The sequence below is a fragment of the Salarias fasciatus genome, chromosome 16, assembly GCF_902148845.1.
Source record: "Salarias fasciatus chromosome 16, fSalaFa1.1, whole genome shotgun sequence".
In the NCBI taxonomy this organism is placed as follows: Eukaryota; Metazoa; Chordata; class Actinopteri; order Blenniiformes; family Blenniidae; genus Salarias; species Salarias fasciatus.
Genome location: NC_043760.1, coordinates 25470711 through 25487912, shown reverse-complemented (window position 1 = coordinate 25487912; position 17202 = coordinate 25470711). Strand labels below are relative to the sequence as shown.

The 17202-nt window shown below is 41.2% G+C and overlaps 1 protein-coding gene across 2 annotated transcripts in view; it reads left to right on the top strand.

Annotated features, from left to right (window-relative positions):
• LOC115403816 (uncharacterized protein DDB_G0290685-like) overlaps positions 1 to 10441 on the top strand; it is a 32185-nt gene extending 21744 nt beyond the window's left edge. Inside the window, exons 13-19 of one of the 2 annotated variants that reach the window (XM_030112825.1) lie at positions 1467 to 2240; positions 2348 to 2446; positions 3942 to 3992; positions 4859 to 4906; positions 7374 to 7421; positions 8307 to 8354; positions 9235 to 10441. In XM_030112825.1, coding sequence (XP_029968685.1) covers positions 1467 to 2240; positions 2348 to 2446; positions 3942 to 3992; positions 4859 to 4906; positions 7374 to 7421; positions 8307 to 8320 — 1034 coding nt within the window. In that variant the 3' untranslated portion in view covers positions 8321 to 8354; positions 9235 to 10441. Of the gene's footprint in view, positions 1 to 1466; positions 2241 to 2347; positions 2447 to 3941; positions 3993 to 4858; positions 4907 to 7370; positions 7422 to 8306; positions 8355 to 9234 lie in introns of both variants that reach the window. The other variant, XM_030112824.1, reaches the window with a different exon arrangement.
• The last annotated feature ends 6761 nt before the right edge of the window (positions 10442 to 17202 follow it).

The window sequence follows — 17202 nt, the reverse complement described above, 5'->3', positions numbered from 1 at the left end:
ACTTCCAGTTTCAGAACGCTACCTTTCTATGTCCTGGGATCGAGCTTCACGCCATTGTCTCTGTCTTGTTGTGTTTACCGGTCAGAGCGTGCAGCGAGTGAGACACGTGAGCAGGGCATGCCCGCCCACCAGCCAATCATCATCGCGTCTTCATCACCCCCCTCTCCCCCCTCCTCCCTGCTCTCTCCTGCAGCTGATGTGTGCGGCAGAAGCGGACACTCGCGCTTCATTCAGTCTAATTGTAGTAACGCGCCACTTCATATTCTTAGTAACGGTAACGGCGTTGCAACGATGGGAAAAGTAACTAATTAGATTATTCGTTACTGAAAAAAATAACGCCGTTGCTAACGCCGTTTATTCTAACGCCGTTATTCCCAACACTGCTGCTGAGACACATCAGTCTGTCCACACTGTTGAGCAGAGCTGCTCTCTTTTTCTGAATGATGAGGAAACACAGTGGAAACAGTCCAGTGGTGGACCCGCTGACTCTGATATTTACACTGTACAGAGTAATGGACTTTCATCCATATCAACTCTGGATTGTGGTCTGAAGCGGTCCAGAGGGGATTCTGCCTCATCCTCTGTGTCTGAAGGAGACATCCTGTGATCCTTGAGAAGTTTCTCCAGCTTCACTGGAGTCCAGCTGTGGAGAATTCAGCTGGTTGGACTTGATTTGGAAAGACTCACAGCGTCTCTATAAGGTCCCTCTGCTGACAGTGCAGCCAGAGCACGAAGCAGTCATGAAGACAAAGGAGTTCTTAGGTTTTTATTTTTTATACATTTCTCAATATTTTGAGAAAATGTCTTTCATGTTGTCATTGTGGGGTTTTGTGTGGAGAATTTTGAAGATGTAAAATGATCCATTTAAGAATAAGGTTGTGAACAGTGAAGACTTCAGAGATGCTCTGTGTCCCTTCTCCTCGTCTCAAAGTCTTCATTTACCTTCAGAGTTTGTTATTCACTGATATTTTTATCATTAAATTACTAACCATTCTCAAAAACAACAAAAGAAAAAATGGTAACACTTCACTTTAAGCACCCGGTAGAACACATGAAAAGTTGTTATAAACACTCCGACATGATCACAATGCTTTACAACTCACTATACAGCATAGGATTAGGGTTAGAGTTAGGTTCTGGCATTGTGATCATCTATGAATGTTTATAGCTACACGTGTTATAATGGCATTATAATGCTTTATAAATGTACTTATAATGTGTTATACAGGGGGGCTTCAAATAAAGTGTTACTGAAAAAATATGTCTAAATATGCACCTTTAATCTAAATAGTCCTGTTAAGTTTGTGACATTAGGTGTAAGGGAACGGGGGAAGAGCGGGAAGAGTGAAGCTCAGAGTAGCGCAGACCGTCATGAAGAGTTATTTCTGCTAAGCAGTTATAAGAAGCTGAGAGTGATAAGCAATGTTTATGCTGATATGCTTCTATTTTTCCCACCACCATTTCAGATAAAGGCATCAATTCTCCTGGTAAACCACCTCATACTCCCACACCACCGTCTCCACCTGCACCGGTCTCTTCAAACACACCTGATGAGGGTGGCATTGATAAACACAAGGAAGACAACAACTCGGATCAAATCACTGGAAAACTTCCACAAGACACCGCTGGAGAGTCGAGCTTGGAGGAAGGAAAACAGCAGACGGAGGTTCTCCAAGGGTCAAAACCTGAAATCCCTCATATAGGTATTGATATCCCAAATGTTGCAGATACAGCAGCTGCTAATCAGGCAGAAAAGGACAACACTGTGTCTAACAGTCAGTCAACCAGCGACAACGAGGCAAGTGACACAAAAGAGGAACCTGCTGGTCAACAAGAGGACCAGGTCCCTGTAAATCCAACACCTGGAGACGCCAAAGACTCAGAGAAGAGTCTGGCTGTTGATGGAGTCGGAGACTCTTCAACAGAGACGCAAACTTCAGGACAGATAGAAAATGAACCCGACCCAGAGAACAGCAAACAAGAAGAGACAAAAAATACTAAAGACGATCAAGAAGAAAATCGGCAGCCTGAGAGTCAACGAAGCTCAAGACAAGGAAGCCATGACTCTTTAAAATCAGCTGGTATGTCTACTGATGAAACTGACGAACAAGACGAAGTCGGTTCCAGGCGCAGAAGTCAGTCTGAGAATAACTCCAAAGAGACTGGAGGAGATGAAGGTGAAAGACAAGATGAACAAAGAGACGTTGATGCCAGTGAACATGTTGATAGTGCAAACTCAGGTCAGAACGCAGACCGGCATGAAGAGTTATTTCTGCTAACCAGTTATAAGAAGCTTCCAGTTAGAAGCAATGTTTAAGCTAATATGATTCCATTTTTCCCACCTCAGTTTCAGATAAAGTGATCGATTCTCCGGCTCCAGCCACTAGAGAACCTTCTCAAAACACTGCTGGAGAGTCAAGCTTGGAGGACAAAAACCAGTCAGACGGTATTATGAAGCACACAGCCTCCCTGAGTCCTGAACACAAACAGAAAGAAAAAGCAGCACACAGTTCAGAGCCAACAGTCAGACAGACACACTTCCTCAGTCCAGGAATCAGAGGTTTCAGATCATCAAGAAAACACCTCTCAGCAGAGCGCCGTTCCCAAAGGGTGAAAACATGAAAACTCACTCCCTCATGAGCTTACTCACTCTCTAAATGTTGCAGACACAGCAGCTGTTGATCAGGCAGAAAAGGACAATACTGTGTATCAGTCAGTCAAAGACAGAGGTGGAAAGAGTAAATTGTTCTCAATTATAAGGCAGAAGAACTGCTGTTAGAAAAATACTTAAGAGGACAAAGTACTCTAAATTACTTTTTAACCAGTGGATGTTTTATTGTGTCTCCAATAGCAGATATTTGATTCAATTCCCCTGATAAAATATCTACATTCAAAGAACATTTCTCAGACAAACACAATTTAGAAAAAGTTACACTGAGACAATTTGTATTATAACCAAATGTAGATGTAAAACAGGATTTTATTTTGTTAAAAGAATTTCAAACATTTTTGAATCTGCATAGAACAGCTTCAACTTCTCCCAATACGCTGAGAACAACAGACATATTCTGAAGCTTTTGTTGAGTTTCAGCAGGAGCTGGTTTCTCAGTTAACAGACTATCCAGCTCCGTTTGGCTGTGAGGGCGAGACCAGCACAGCTAAAACCTGGTTCAGAGGAGTGTTCAGCTTGAGAGAGCTTCTTCTCTTTACTGATCCTCACTCTCACGCTCCGTCATTTCAAGATGCTTTCTGATGGCTGCAGTTGCAAGTTGGAAACAAACCTTTATTTAAATTTCAATGAATATTCCTGAACACAAACTTAAATGAGCTAATTCTGAAAAGGGATTCTTTATTATGAAGGACAGAGCATCAATAACTGACAGGCTATCAGGAGAGCCATGACTGAAATATCATCATTAATACATGGCTTCAAACATCGTGAGAAACAAACTTCATTTAGTAACCAGGACTGCAGTGATGTGACTATTAAGAGGTCAGGGTGTAAAGACATGGCACACACATGAGAACAATGAGTTCACTCCACAAGACTCAGAGAAACAGGTTCTCAGTTCAATATTTTGTGGAAATTAAGAAAACTGACTGATAAAGTTTGTTATTGGCAGATTTACATTTGGAATGATGACAAAGACTGTGATTTGACAAGGTTATGTTCAGAGGTTGTGAAAAGTTCATCTTCAGCTCCAAAGGTGAGCTATTAGGTGAGCCATGACTGAAATATAATCACATAACTATAATCACATATAAACACGTAACGACTAAATTTCTCAGACAATTATTGAAGGTGAAGGTCTGTCAATAAACTTATGAGATAAATAAATTGGCTATCCAAACACTTTGGACAATAAAACACTTTCTGTGACTTTTTTAAGCTGAGATCTCTCCTTTCTGGTTCCGATGACAGATGATGATTTGTGTTTCAGGAGGAAAGACAAGTGACCCTGAGCACAAAAGTAATGCCAGCACAGAGCCAGGTAAGAACATTACAAGTGGTAAATTCTGCTGAATGTTTTTCTCGGTGTACTGAGTATTCTGTGACAGTGTTGTTTATGGTTGACCTCTCTCGTAATGCTTATTATATGGGGATATTATTGTTGCAAAACCATTTATCAGAGTGTGTTTAGAGTTGTCTGTCTGCATCTCAACCTGTGAGAGAGAAAGTGAGAGTTGTCAATTTGTAAAAGAATTTGTTGATGGGAACCACAATCTTCAAAAGCTGTCTGTATTTCGGCTTTCAAATGTGTAAAAATTCTGCTGCTCTGCATTTAAATTTGTTCATGTAATAAAAGTTATCAATGCGCACCAAGATATTCAGGTTGAAAAATGTTCATATTCAGCTTCAAGTTCTGAAAATACAGAAAATTCACTAGTTAGGAGTCCAGCAGTTTCACTATTGGCTGTTTTTTTAACACGTGTCTTTTGCTACACTTCTACCATGAAACAGACGAGTATCTGTAAAGAGAGGTTCTTGGTGCCCTGAGCTCAGGCTGACAGGCTCACTCAGGCTGATTGCGTCATGCTTATGGTGCACGCCTTCTGCAGCCATCAGGTGGCGCTATGGTCAGAATCTTTGAGCAAACATGACATTTTGGTGCAGGAAGGAATCCTGACCACACTCAGGGAGTCCATATTAATATTCTGCAGTTTGTATAAATCGTGAGGTGAAGCTGAGCCTTCTAGCAATATATTATCACAGGTGTGTGTTACGTATGGGTCGCTGTGCAGTGATATCATGTTTTTTCAAGACATATTTATAACCAGAATATATTTTAAAACATTATGTTAATGATAAACAATAGTGTGATGAGATGCTACATAACTGGAAAACCTTGTTTTTTAGGCCCTGGGAAAGAAGGTGCAGCATCAAGCAGCGGTCCAGATGGGGCAGGTAGGACTGATCACAGGATCGATCATGTTATTGTTTTGACTATGATGAAGATCAGTGTTGGAAAGTAAAATATCACTTGCACCCGCCAGTGTTGTGCAACCTTTGACTTTCAAGTAATATATTACTGATGAAGAGTACGGTGCAGACCTGCTCCATGTGAAACATGGCCTGGAGATACTTGATGTTCAGCTCTACATTAATGGAACTGACCAAACTGATTAGAAGGCTCTATGAAAAGGGGAGATTTGTGCTGAGAATTTGGAGCATTATGTGATTTAGTGTCAGAAGCAGAGCAGGAGCCAGTGGTGATGGAGGGGTTGATCCTGTCAGTAGGAAGGAACAGCTGAGCTGTCAGAACAGTGTGAGAACAAGCCAGCATTGTTTCCAATAATACCACTTTCTATACTGGAACCGTAGGAGTGAGCAGTGATGTGTTTTTTAATTAATGAAGGTAAGAGAGTAAATACACAAAGTCCTCTGTTGAAGATGGAATATGATGATAGTTGTGTCATTTGTGTTCCCCTCATTCTCTCTCAGTATAATCTGCTCACTGATGTCTCCCATGTGACTGGACTGGCCTACAGGTTACTGTTACCACTGTCCATCACACCAGTATCCTGGGAGAAAAGTTTCTAAACAGTAAAATTCATGAAAACCAGACTCAGGAGCATTTTGACCCAGAAGAACCTTGAGGAATTTATGTTCATGTTCACTGAGAAAGAAATCCTTTGTCTTTGGACGATGATATTGTCACAAAGTGTCAGAGACCAGAGCACTGCTCAGGGGATGATTAATGTTTTAGGGTTGATCATTCTTCTGTGAAAAACAGATGATAGTGTTATAAGAGAGTACTTTTTTTTCACCAAATTTCAATATAGTGTTTAATGGTTTTATTTCATTTTTAAGGTTTGGATATCTGATCGCGTTCATTTGAAATACAGATTCTGAATTTATTACAAAAAGGATGTGTATCATAAAATTTTGGTGCACTTGTGTTGAAATAAATATCCATTATGAAGCAACCCTCACTTGCAATGAATTGGAAATGTTTTAGAAAAATGCACTGCATGACAAGGCTTTCCAGAACATCCTTGTTGTAGGTTTCACATGAAAGAATATAATTACATGAGTTCAATAAGTGTGGATCTAAAGTGGGCCAGTCTGAGGTATGAAACTCCAGGGCTGGAAATTAGAGCCACTCCAGCCCTGTTCCTGAGTCCAGGTTTTCATCCCAGACTTGGTTTGGTTCATTGACCCCTCAATGTGGTGAAGTTGCCCTGAACCCTTTGCAGAAAAACAGCCCCAAAACATGATGTTTCCACCTCCATGCTTGACTGTGAGTCTGGTGTTGTTGGGATCATACTGGTATTTATTCATGCTCCAAACACGGCAGGTCAAGTTCATGTCAAATCAGTCAAATTTGGTTTGGATCACAGCACTTTCTCCCAAACCTTCTCTGAGTTATTTAGAGCCTTCAGTGTCAACCTGATGGCGGACCTGTTCACCAGTCTTTCATGTGAACCTCACAGGCTCTGCAGGATTTCAGTCCATTACAGCTCAGTGTGTCACCAACTGGTTTCTTGGTGACGGAGGTCCTGATTGCCTCCAGATCTTGATCAAGCTCCTGCCGTTTAGTTTCAGGCTGCTTTCTCTCTTTTCTCATCGTCCTCCTCACTCCATGAGGCGCCATCTTGCATGGAGCTCCCTACCGAGGACAGTCGATGGACATTTTCTGTCTTCCACTTTTGACTAATGTTGCCAGTAGTCACCTTTTTACCAAGCCGTTAGCCGATGGTTCTGTATCCCATTCCATCCATGTGCAGATCCACAGTCTGACATGTTTTGACAGCTCTTTGGTGTTGCCCATGCTGCTCTAGAAGTTGGAATGCAGGAAACTGATTCTTGGAGCAGCTGTGCTTTATGCAGATGATGAGTTATTATCAGGAACATTGGTCATTGGTTGAATGTGCACAGCTGTGTGCCACACGGGCAGCAGCAGATCAATGGAAGCCCAAACTCTGGCTGAGTTGCTGAAGACAGCTTTGACAACAACTGTTATGTTCAGAGGTTGTGAAAAGTTCATCTTCAGCTCCGAAGGTGTGTTTTAAGTAACAGAAGATGATAAAGTATGGATTGATTTGAGAAATGGGAATCCTCAAACAGCTGAAGTTTCTCATCAAACCAGTTTTAGAAGGAATTTACACATTTACAAAGGGTTTGAACACTTGGTGTTAGAGTAGAGTAAAGTGTTCCTTTATTAATCCCAAATTCTGGTGCTTTCCTAATGTATAAATGAACACATAACTATTGATATCTCAGACAATTAGATGGTCTGTTGAATAACTTTATGAGACGAGTCAATTGACTATCCAAACACTTTGGACAATAAAACACCTTCTGTGACTTTTTTAAGTTGAGATCTCTCCTTTCTGGTACCGATGATAGATGATGATTTGTGTTTCAGAAGGAAACAAAGGTGACTCTGATAAAGGAAAGGTGAACAACAAAGAGTCAGGTAAGAACTTTACAAGTGGTAAAGTCTGCCGAATCTTTTTTCTCAGTGTACTGAGTATTCTGTGACAGTATTGTTTATGGTTTACTTCTCTTGTAATGCTTTTTTGGGGGGGCATTATTGTTGTAAAACTATTTGGCAGTGCATATTTAGAGTTGTCTGTCTGTATCTCAATCTGTCTGTCCAATGTGAGAGTTGTCAATGTGTAAAAGAATTTGTCAATCTTTAGAAGTTGTCTGTCTGTAATTAGGCTTTCAAATATGAACAAATTCTGCTGCTCTGCATTTAAATTTGTGTATGTGTAATAAGAGTTGTCAATGGGCACAAAGATATTCAAGTTGAAAAATGTTCTTATTTGACTTGAAGTTCTGAAAATACAGACAACTCACCAGTTAGGAGTCCAGCAGTTTACCAATTTGCTGTTTTTTTTGTTTTGTTTTTGTTTTTTGGTTTTTTACATGTGGCTTTTGCTATCCTTCTACCATCAAACAGATGAGTATCTGTAAAGAGAGGGTTTTGGTGCCCTGAGCTCAGGCTGACAGGCTCACTCAGGCTGACTGCGTCATGCTTATGGTTCACGCCTTCTGCAGCCATCAGGTGGCGCTATGGTCAGAATCTTTGAGCAAACATGACATTTTGGTGCAGGAAGGAATCCTGACCACACTCAGGGAGTCCATATTGATATTCTGCAGTTTGTATAAATCGTGAGGTGAAGCTGAGCCTTCTAGCAATATATTATCACAGGTGTGTTTTATGTATGGGTCGCTGTGCAGTGATATCATGTTTTTTCATGACATACTTATAACCAGAATATATTTTAAAACATTATGTTAATGATAAACAATAGTGAGATGAGATGCTGCATAACTGGAAAACCTTGTTTTTCAGAGTCTGGGAAATAAGATTCAGCACCAAGCAACAGTTCAGATGGGCCAGGTAGGACTGTTCGCAGGATCGATCATGTTATTGTTTTGAACATAATGAAGATCAGTTTTGGGAAAGTAAAACATTACTTGCACCGGCCAGTGTTGAGCAACCATTGACTTTCAAGTAATATATTACTGATGAAGAGTACGGTGCAGACCTGCTCCATGTGAAACATGGCCTGGAGATACTTGATGTTCAGCTCTACATTAATGGAACTGACCAAACTGATTAGAAGGCTCTATGAAAAGGGGAGATTTGTGCTGAGAATTTGGAGCATTATGTGATTTAGTGTCAGAAGCAGAGCAGGAGCCAGTGGTGATGGAGGGGTTGATCCTGTCAGTAGGAAGGAGCAGCTGAGCTGTCAGAACAGTGTGAGAACAAGCCAGCATTGTTTCCAATAATACCACTTTCTATAAAGGAACCGTAGGAGTGAGCAGTGATATGCTAGAAATGTGTCAATATTATCAGAAAGCGCCTTTCATGTTGTCATTATGGGGTTTTGCATGCAGAATTTTGAGGAAGTAAAATGATCCATTTTGGAGTAAGACTGTGAACAGTGAAGACTTTAGAGATGCTGTGTGTCCCTTCTCTTCGTCTCAAGGTCTTCATTTACCTTCAGAGTTTGTTATTCACTGGTATTTTTCTCACTAAATTACTCACCATTTTTAAAAACAAACAAAAAAGTGTATATATCCTGTATATGCACCTTTAATTTAAATAGTCCTGTTACAAGTTTGTGACATTATGGGCAAGGTAACGGGGGAACAGTGAAGCTCAGAGTAGCACAGACCATCATGAAGAGTTATTTCTGCTAACCAGTTATAAGAAGCTTATAGTTATAAGCAATGTTTATGCTAATATGTTTCTATTTTTCCCACCACTGTTTCAGATAAAGACATCAATTCTCCTCCTGGTGAACCACCTCATACTCCCAAACCACCATCTCCACCTGCACCGGACCCTTCAAACCAGGGGCGTTACCAGGTGGAGCCGCTGGACCCCGCCGCGCGTGCTGTGGTCCGCCCCTCCATGATGTATGCTTTATCCAGTTCATCTATGCTGCCATTAGCGGAAGCCCGCACCGTGCCGCCCACTTCTGGTCCGATGACACATGTCAGTCGCGAACATGTGGCCCCGCGGTCCGACGCCGCTGAACGGTCAGACGCTCTGTCACAATCAGCAGATTGGGAGTCCAACAAGCTCAACACAAGGAAGTCATGACTCTTTCACATCAGCTAGTTCCACGACTGATGAGGCTGACTAACAAGACAGTCAGTTCCAGTCGCAGCAGTCAGTTTGAGATTATCTCTGAAGAGGCTGGAGGAAATGAAGATGAAAGACAAAATCAACAAAGAGGCGTTGATGCCAGTGAACATGGGGATACACAAGATTACCAAAGTGTCACTTACAGCCACTGCTGGTAATGCAGACCCGAAGGAGGAAAGACACACATTAAAGCTTCAAAAGGACAAAGAAGGAAAAAACACACCAAGACTTGTGCATGGAGTCCCTCACAAGACAGATGAACACAAAGAAGAAGACAGTTGAAGAGAGGGAGCCAAAGGGAGTCCAATATTTGCTCAGTGACTGCAGTAAATAGCTGAAGTTGATATAAAGAGCCTCTGATAACATAATCATCTGTGTCTCAGTGGCCTGAAGAGAGGAGGGAGGTTCACTGCTGCGTTTCCCTTTTTAATGTGATTTATATCTTCAGAAACACTCATATCAGTGTCTCAGCAAAAAGAAGTTATTATACATGATAGGTAAATCTTAGTAAGCATTTTTGAGATATCATAGATCTTCTGTGCTCTCCTCAGCCTCACAGGGTTTTCTTCCAGAGAACAGAGGAGATCCTCCTGTCTTTTCACCATTTAACTTTTACTCTTTTCATTCTTTTCTAATGTGTCTTATTAGCTAATTTGTCTTTGCTTTTACTGACACAATACTGCATGATTGATGATGAGAATGTTTATATTTAAAGTGGTTTTTTTTACCTTAAAGGTGCATTAAGGAGTTTTTCAACTTTAAAAATGATGTGTACAATGTGCCCTGACATATTCATTACAAGTACCTCTAACAGCGCTAAATTGTCCCTTGAAAGTTGCAGTGCCGGTCCGGCACCAGAATTTTTTTGGGGAGAATTTGAAAGGAATGACGTAATGCGCGCTCCGGCTGCTTAGGTTACGTTTTGTCCGCCATTACTCCGCCAGATGCTTAGTGAGCAACAACTGAGCAGATCTTCCAGAAAGTGAGAAAAGACTGGCTTCTTGCACTGCCACAGCTCCAGCACAGACTCCACCAGGTAAAAGAAACTTAAATTTTACTCGAGCGCTACTAAAAGAGTGAGGAAGAAGTTCCTCTCTTCCATGCACGCAAGCCACAGGCACGAGTTTTTCACTAAGCTGCATTACACCCAAGGCCTGCAGGGGGCGCTGTTTCGAATAAAACATGCAAACTCCTTTATGCACTTTTAAGCTATGGAAAATGCAATATGGTATTGATAAGTTACTGTGAGCCTAGAACAAGGTTGAATTTTTAATGTATCTCAAAAGTGAAAGATTTATCCAGGTAGTTTTGTTATTTAGATTAATATAAAAAGGACAGAACATTGACTGCTCTGAATTTAAAACAAAACTGAAATGAAATGAGAGCATTTTATGTTAATTCATATGTGATTTAGTTGTTGTTGTCGATGTGAATGATTTGAAAAAAGCTGTTTTACTCACTGCATTTCTTGTCTGAATCAAATATGAACTAATTGAATTGAACTAACTGAATATGGAAATCATTGAGTTTGTTTTAGATTCATTTGCACTGATCTATAAAGACAAACCAAGCAAGTGCCGAAACCTTCTTTCTGTTCTCAGATTCAGATCCAAACGTGCAGAAGAAGCATTTTCATTTTTATTAATTTTTTTAATCATCAAATCTTTGGGATAAGCTTCTAGAATTCTACTGAATGTATCGAACCCCATTAAAACAAAACTGAAGATGTGTCTGTTTGCTGCTAACTTTCAATTGAGCAATCACTGATTATATGCTCTGCACTGCAACTTACACTGAGGCTATTTTTATTCTTTTTTATCTTTTTTATTTTTAAGTTTTAGCCATTGTGTGTTGTGTTTTAAACTGCTGACAATGAGTATTTTTCTGCATTTGTTGCTATTCATGTTTGTCCCTCTGAAATACTTTGCATTACCTTGTTGCTGAAATTTGCTATCAAAAACACTAAAGTTGCTTTGTGACCGAATAAGATTCAGAAACACTTGAATCCCTTGAATGACCTCTGTTCTGAAATACTATGAAACCTCCAGACCTCTGAGGGCCTCAGGAAGACTTTACTCAGAATTCCCAGAATCAGAAGGAAGGTGAAGCAGCTTTTAGTTCCTCACTCTTCAACTGTGGAATAAACTTCCTGATCACTTGAGGATTTCTGACTGACCTGTGTCTTTGCAATCAGACCTTCAAATATGATTTACTCAGGCTTTCTAAAAGATAATAGTTTTTGGTTCTTTCAGTACCTCGAAATTAAGTTTTTGTTCATGCCTTATGACTTTTTCTTTAAATATTTATTTCTAAATTTTAACTTTATACCTACTTTGAAAAGCACTTTGGTCAGTGTTAGTTGTTTTCAACGTTCCACATAAAGGTGACTTCTGACTTTCTTCATCACTTTGATAGGGTCATGGATGAGTGGAAACTTCCAGCAGCTGAATGTCTCAAAAACAAGCCATTCAAACCGGTACCCCTCATCAGCTTCACTCTTCTCCCATCACCTCCATTTCTCTGTTCGGTCATAGCATTGCCCTCTCTCCCTCCGTAACAAACCTTGGAGTCAAATTTGACCCCCATCTCTCTTTTGACAATCATGTCAACCACATCCGCAAAACTTCCTTCTTCCACCTCCGTAGCATCTCTAAACTCCGTTCTTCTCTTTCCCTCCCTGCTGCAGAGAAGCTTGTCCACGTCTTTGTCTCCTCCAGGTTGGACTACTGTAACTCACTCCTCATCAGGATCCCTGGCAGGAGCCTCCAAAAGCTCCAGTATGTTCAGAACGGCGCTGCCAGGGTCCTGATGAGGGTGAGGAAACACGAGCACATCACCCCCATCCTCCACACCCTCCACTGGCTCCCCATTCACCTCCGTATTGAATACAGCATCCTCCTGCACACCCACCACTGTCTCCACGGTGACGCCCCCACTAATCTCACAGACCTGCTCACACCGTACACCTCCACCAGGACCCGGTCAGGCCAGCAGCACCGTCTGCTCCCTCCAGGACTCGGCTCAAGACCATGAGGGACCGAGCTTGAGAAGCCTCACAAGTGGGAGGAGCCTCCCCTTGAAAAGCCTGGCGGGAGGAAGATTCTGGGAGCGGGGAAGTGAAAGGAGAAGACGTGGTTCTAAACCAAATATGGTGAACAAGTGATTGATGGCAGCATCCTCCGCTGGAGGCAGTTTAGATCTCAGGAGCTCTCATTGCTCCGTGAGTGAATCAGAGAGCAATCTACTTCTTCTTGACTGGGGAATGGAAAATGATAGTGACGTGGAGCGGAGGGGTTCGGGGGGGGGGGGGGCAGTGACAGACTGTCAAGAAGAAGAGGAAGGGAAGTCGGTCTGAGGATGTTGATCGCCAAGAGAAGGAATGTATTAAATGTGTCATACTGGTTGGTGAGAGGACTGGAGGAGTGAGTAAAATCAATCCTTTGAAGTTAACTAAATGTTTAATTGAGGTGATTGGTCATATTGAATTTGCCAAAGTATTGCAGGATGGAAATCTCTTGGTGGGGTGCACAGATCTTGCGTGGGGTGCGCGTCCTGTGTGAACCAGGCGTTTGTCCCCCACAGTCAGCGGGCCTGCCCAACTATGTGAAAGACTCCCTATCTGTCAATGATAAAGAATCCTTTAAAAAAATTCCTGGATCCAGACAGTGATCCGGATCATCACCAAAATTTAATGGATTTTAAGTTAGCCCAAGACCCACCTTTCCACAAAGTTTCATTGCAATCCGTCCATTACTTTTTCCGCAATCTTGCTAACAGACCAACAAACCAACCAACAGACGGACGTGATTACATAACCTCCTGGCGGAGGTAATCATCAGATGTTTTGTGATAGTATCCTTCAAGCTGCAGCGGCTGCAATCCCCAGAAGTAAAGGTAATATGAAGAGAGCAGCAGTGCCATGGTGGACAGCAGAATGTACAAATGTTATTAAGGTGAGGAATAAAGCACTTAAAGTTCTTAAAAGAACACATCATTTTGATAATATGATTGCATATCAGAAAGCACAGGCAATTGTCAGGAGGACTATTAGACAAGCAAAGCGAGCTGGGTGGCGGTCTTTCTGTGAGCAAATTGGAAGAACAACCCCTGTCAGTAGTGTATGGGGCATGATTAAAAGAATGGGGGGAAATAGGAGAGAGTGGGGGTACCCAGCGCTTGAGGTGGATGGAATTCGGGCAGTTACAAATGTGGAAAAGGCAGAAATGTTGGTCAAATCGTTTGTGAAAGTCCATGGGTCTGGAAATCTGTCTGATGAGAGTAAAAGGCAAAGAGACCAAACATTTACGTCACGCACACCTGTTGGATGAGGTAGATGATATGGAAATCCATCCCATTAATCACTCATTTACTGTAGAAGAGTTGAATAGAGCAATTAGCAAGTCAGGTAACACTTCTCCTGGGAAAGAGGTGTGCTGTGTTGAGGCATTTGGGAGAGCAAGGATTGAGGTCCCTTCTTGGACTGTATAATCAAGTGTGGGAGACAAGACAGTTTCCTAATGCATGGAAAGAGGCAGTGATTGTACCAATCACGAAACCAGGTAAAGATCCATCTAATCCAGGGAACAGGCCAATAGCGCTGACCTCAAATATCTGTAAAGTTATGGAAAGGATGGTTACTGAACGGTTGACATATTTTGTTGAAAAGAATGGTTATATTTCAAAATATCAAAGAGGCTTTAGGAAAGGCAGAGGAGCAATGGATTCGGTCATCTGTTTGGAAAATGAAATTAAAAAAGCTCTTAAAAATAAAGAAGCTGTAGTTGCATTATTTTTTGATGTAGAAAAAGTCTACGACATGATGTGGAGGGAGGGGCTTCTGATACAATTGAGACAAATGAGTGTGGGTGGCAAGCTTTTTAGATGGATCAGAAGTTTCATAACTGGTAGAACTATTCAAGTAAGAATAGGTAATACATTATCAAACTGTTTTGAGGTGGAAAATGGAAGCGTGATAAGTCCTTTGTTCTTTTCTTTAATGATCAACAATGTCTTTTCTAAATTTCGTCCAGATATCAGAAGATCCCTCTTCGCAGATATTGGGGCTTTATGGAAGAGAGAAAGAAGTTTGGATCATGTTAACCGAAGGATGCAGGAAGCCGTTTTTGAAGTCGAGCAGTGGGGCTATTGCTGGGGTTTCAAGTTTTCTGTTGAGAAGACAAACAAAATGGTGTTCACAAACAAAAGAAGGATACCTGATGCTACTCTTCAATTATATGGAAGAAATCTAGAAAAAGTAAATGTGTTCAAGTTTTTGGGTGTGATGTTCAACTCAAAATTGACCTGGAGTGACCATATTAGCAGAATTGTGACTAAGTGCCAAAAGGTCATTAATATTATGAGGTGTCTATGTGGAGTCAAGTGGGGAGCTGGTCAGTCATCCTTGAAAACAGTGTACACAGCAATGATTCGTTCAGTGCTTGATTGTGGTTGTGTGGTTTTTGTTTCCGCTTCCAGAACCCAGCTTGAAAGACTGGATCGAGTACAGGCCTTGGCATTGAGGCTGTGTTACAGCGCTGTTAAGTCTACCCCTATTCCAGCTCTCCTGGTTTTGGCCAAAGAATTGCCCCTTGACCTGAGAAGAATGCAGCTTGTGGCTAATTATTGGATAAATTTAAAGGGTCACAGTGAGCAACATCCAACAAAATCTGTACTTTAGCCATGTTGGGAGGATGCGCGACAAGTTAACAGATTTGGGGCTTATAGTACAGAATATGCGCGGAATTTGGGTATTAGTCTGACAAGTTTTTGTCCTACTGTAACAATACCAGAAATGCCGCCATGGGCAATAAAATCTCCTTTGGTGGATCTCTATTTATTACATTTAAAGCTTAAAGACAAGGGGAAAGCAGATTTATTGACTGTTTTTTCTTCAAGGGTTGAGATAATGTATTCTGAGTGTGTGCACATCTTTATTGATGGATCCAAAGACCCTGATAAGCAGAGATCTAGTCTCGCTGTAGTTGTTCCAGAGTTTAAGTATTCAGAGGGTTTCAGAGCTACAGACTATTTGTCCGTATATACAGTAGAGTTATTCGCTATTCTGAAAGCTTTAAAATGGGCTAGCAAAGCCAGACAAACTGCGTTTTTAATATGTTCAGACTCTGTGTCAGTCTTAAAAAGCCTGAGTTCTTATAAATCTGCAAGGGAAGATGTTTTGTTTAAAGCTCTACAGTTATATACTTTTCTTGTTCAGCGAGGGATGACTGTGACATTCATGTGGGTCCCAGGTCATATGGGCTTCATTGGAAATGAATCTGCAGATAGGGTGGCAAAGGGCGCTCTTTTAAGGAATAGCATTGATGCAAATTTATCTCTGTCTAAGAATGAGGGGAAATCACTGATATGGTCCAAGGTTATAGAACAATGGCAAAGTAGATGGAGCACAGAAACTTGGGGAAGACTTCTATTCACTATAGGGCTTGGGATCCCGTTTTGCATTGTGGGGAGTGGCGGACATGTTGACCGCTCACGAGTGTAAACAAACATGTAACAAAACCAGACAGGAGCAGGAGAAGACGTATGATTAGAGCTGCAGAAAGCAAGAAAAAATGCTGAAATGCCAAAAAGAGTCGATATGTATCAACTCACGCTTAATAAGGAAGCCAGGAGCCGTTATCTTGAAAAAAAAAAATTCGCAGTTATTAACGGTTTGAACGGCTATCAACTTACTGTATTTTCTTCGTTTGTGTTGTTTGCTGTGTTTATTGGATATATTTGGAAATGTTCTCCTTTTATATGTGTATTTCCTCCTTTTATTCTGTTTTTCTGTTTGCACTACTGTTATTTGTGTTCATTTTGAGAGTATTTTTACAAATAACGTTGTGTTAATATGCACATTTTTTTCATGTCAAACATTTTGCAAGTTTTACACACACCCTTTAATGTAGTTTTGAAAAACTACTATTTATTCTATATTATTAACTTTATTCTCTCCTCTTAATATTATTGTTTATATTTTGTTTGCACTGCGGTCATTTTGTTCATTTTGACAGAATATATTTGGCTGCAGCGCTTGCATTTGTTACGAGACACTTCATATCAATAAACACCAAAAAAAAAAAAAAAAAATCTGAAATACATTTCAGTGTGTTTATTTAAAAAAATAGTGGGTAAGGATACCACAGACATTTATAGCTATAGACAATTTTTCTTAATCATAGCTACAACGTGCTGCCATTTGGCGAAAATGTATGTTTAATCTTAAAACAAGACTTGTATGAAAAAAGTCTGGAGAGTGAGAGGAGGAGGGGAGGTTTGTTCACGTCTGCAGGCTGCAGCGCACACAGACCAGCTGTGAGCTCCGAGCGTGAGTCTGCTCCAGTCCTGCAGCTCCACACAAACCTCCCCGTCCTCCTCTGATCCACCCGAGAGCAGGGACAGGTCAGGGACAGGATTTGGCACAAGTACAGGATTTTACTCATATTCGCTGTGTTTTGTGTTGTTCAAAAGGACACGTTGGTAGCTATGTGTTAGCGCTGTGATGCTAAGTTGCTACATGCTACTTGCTACTTTCTTCGTAAGGAGGAGGCGGTCCTCCAGAGAGAGCAGGGGAGGAGGGGGTGTAGGTCAC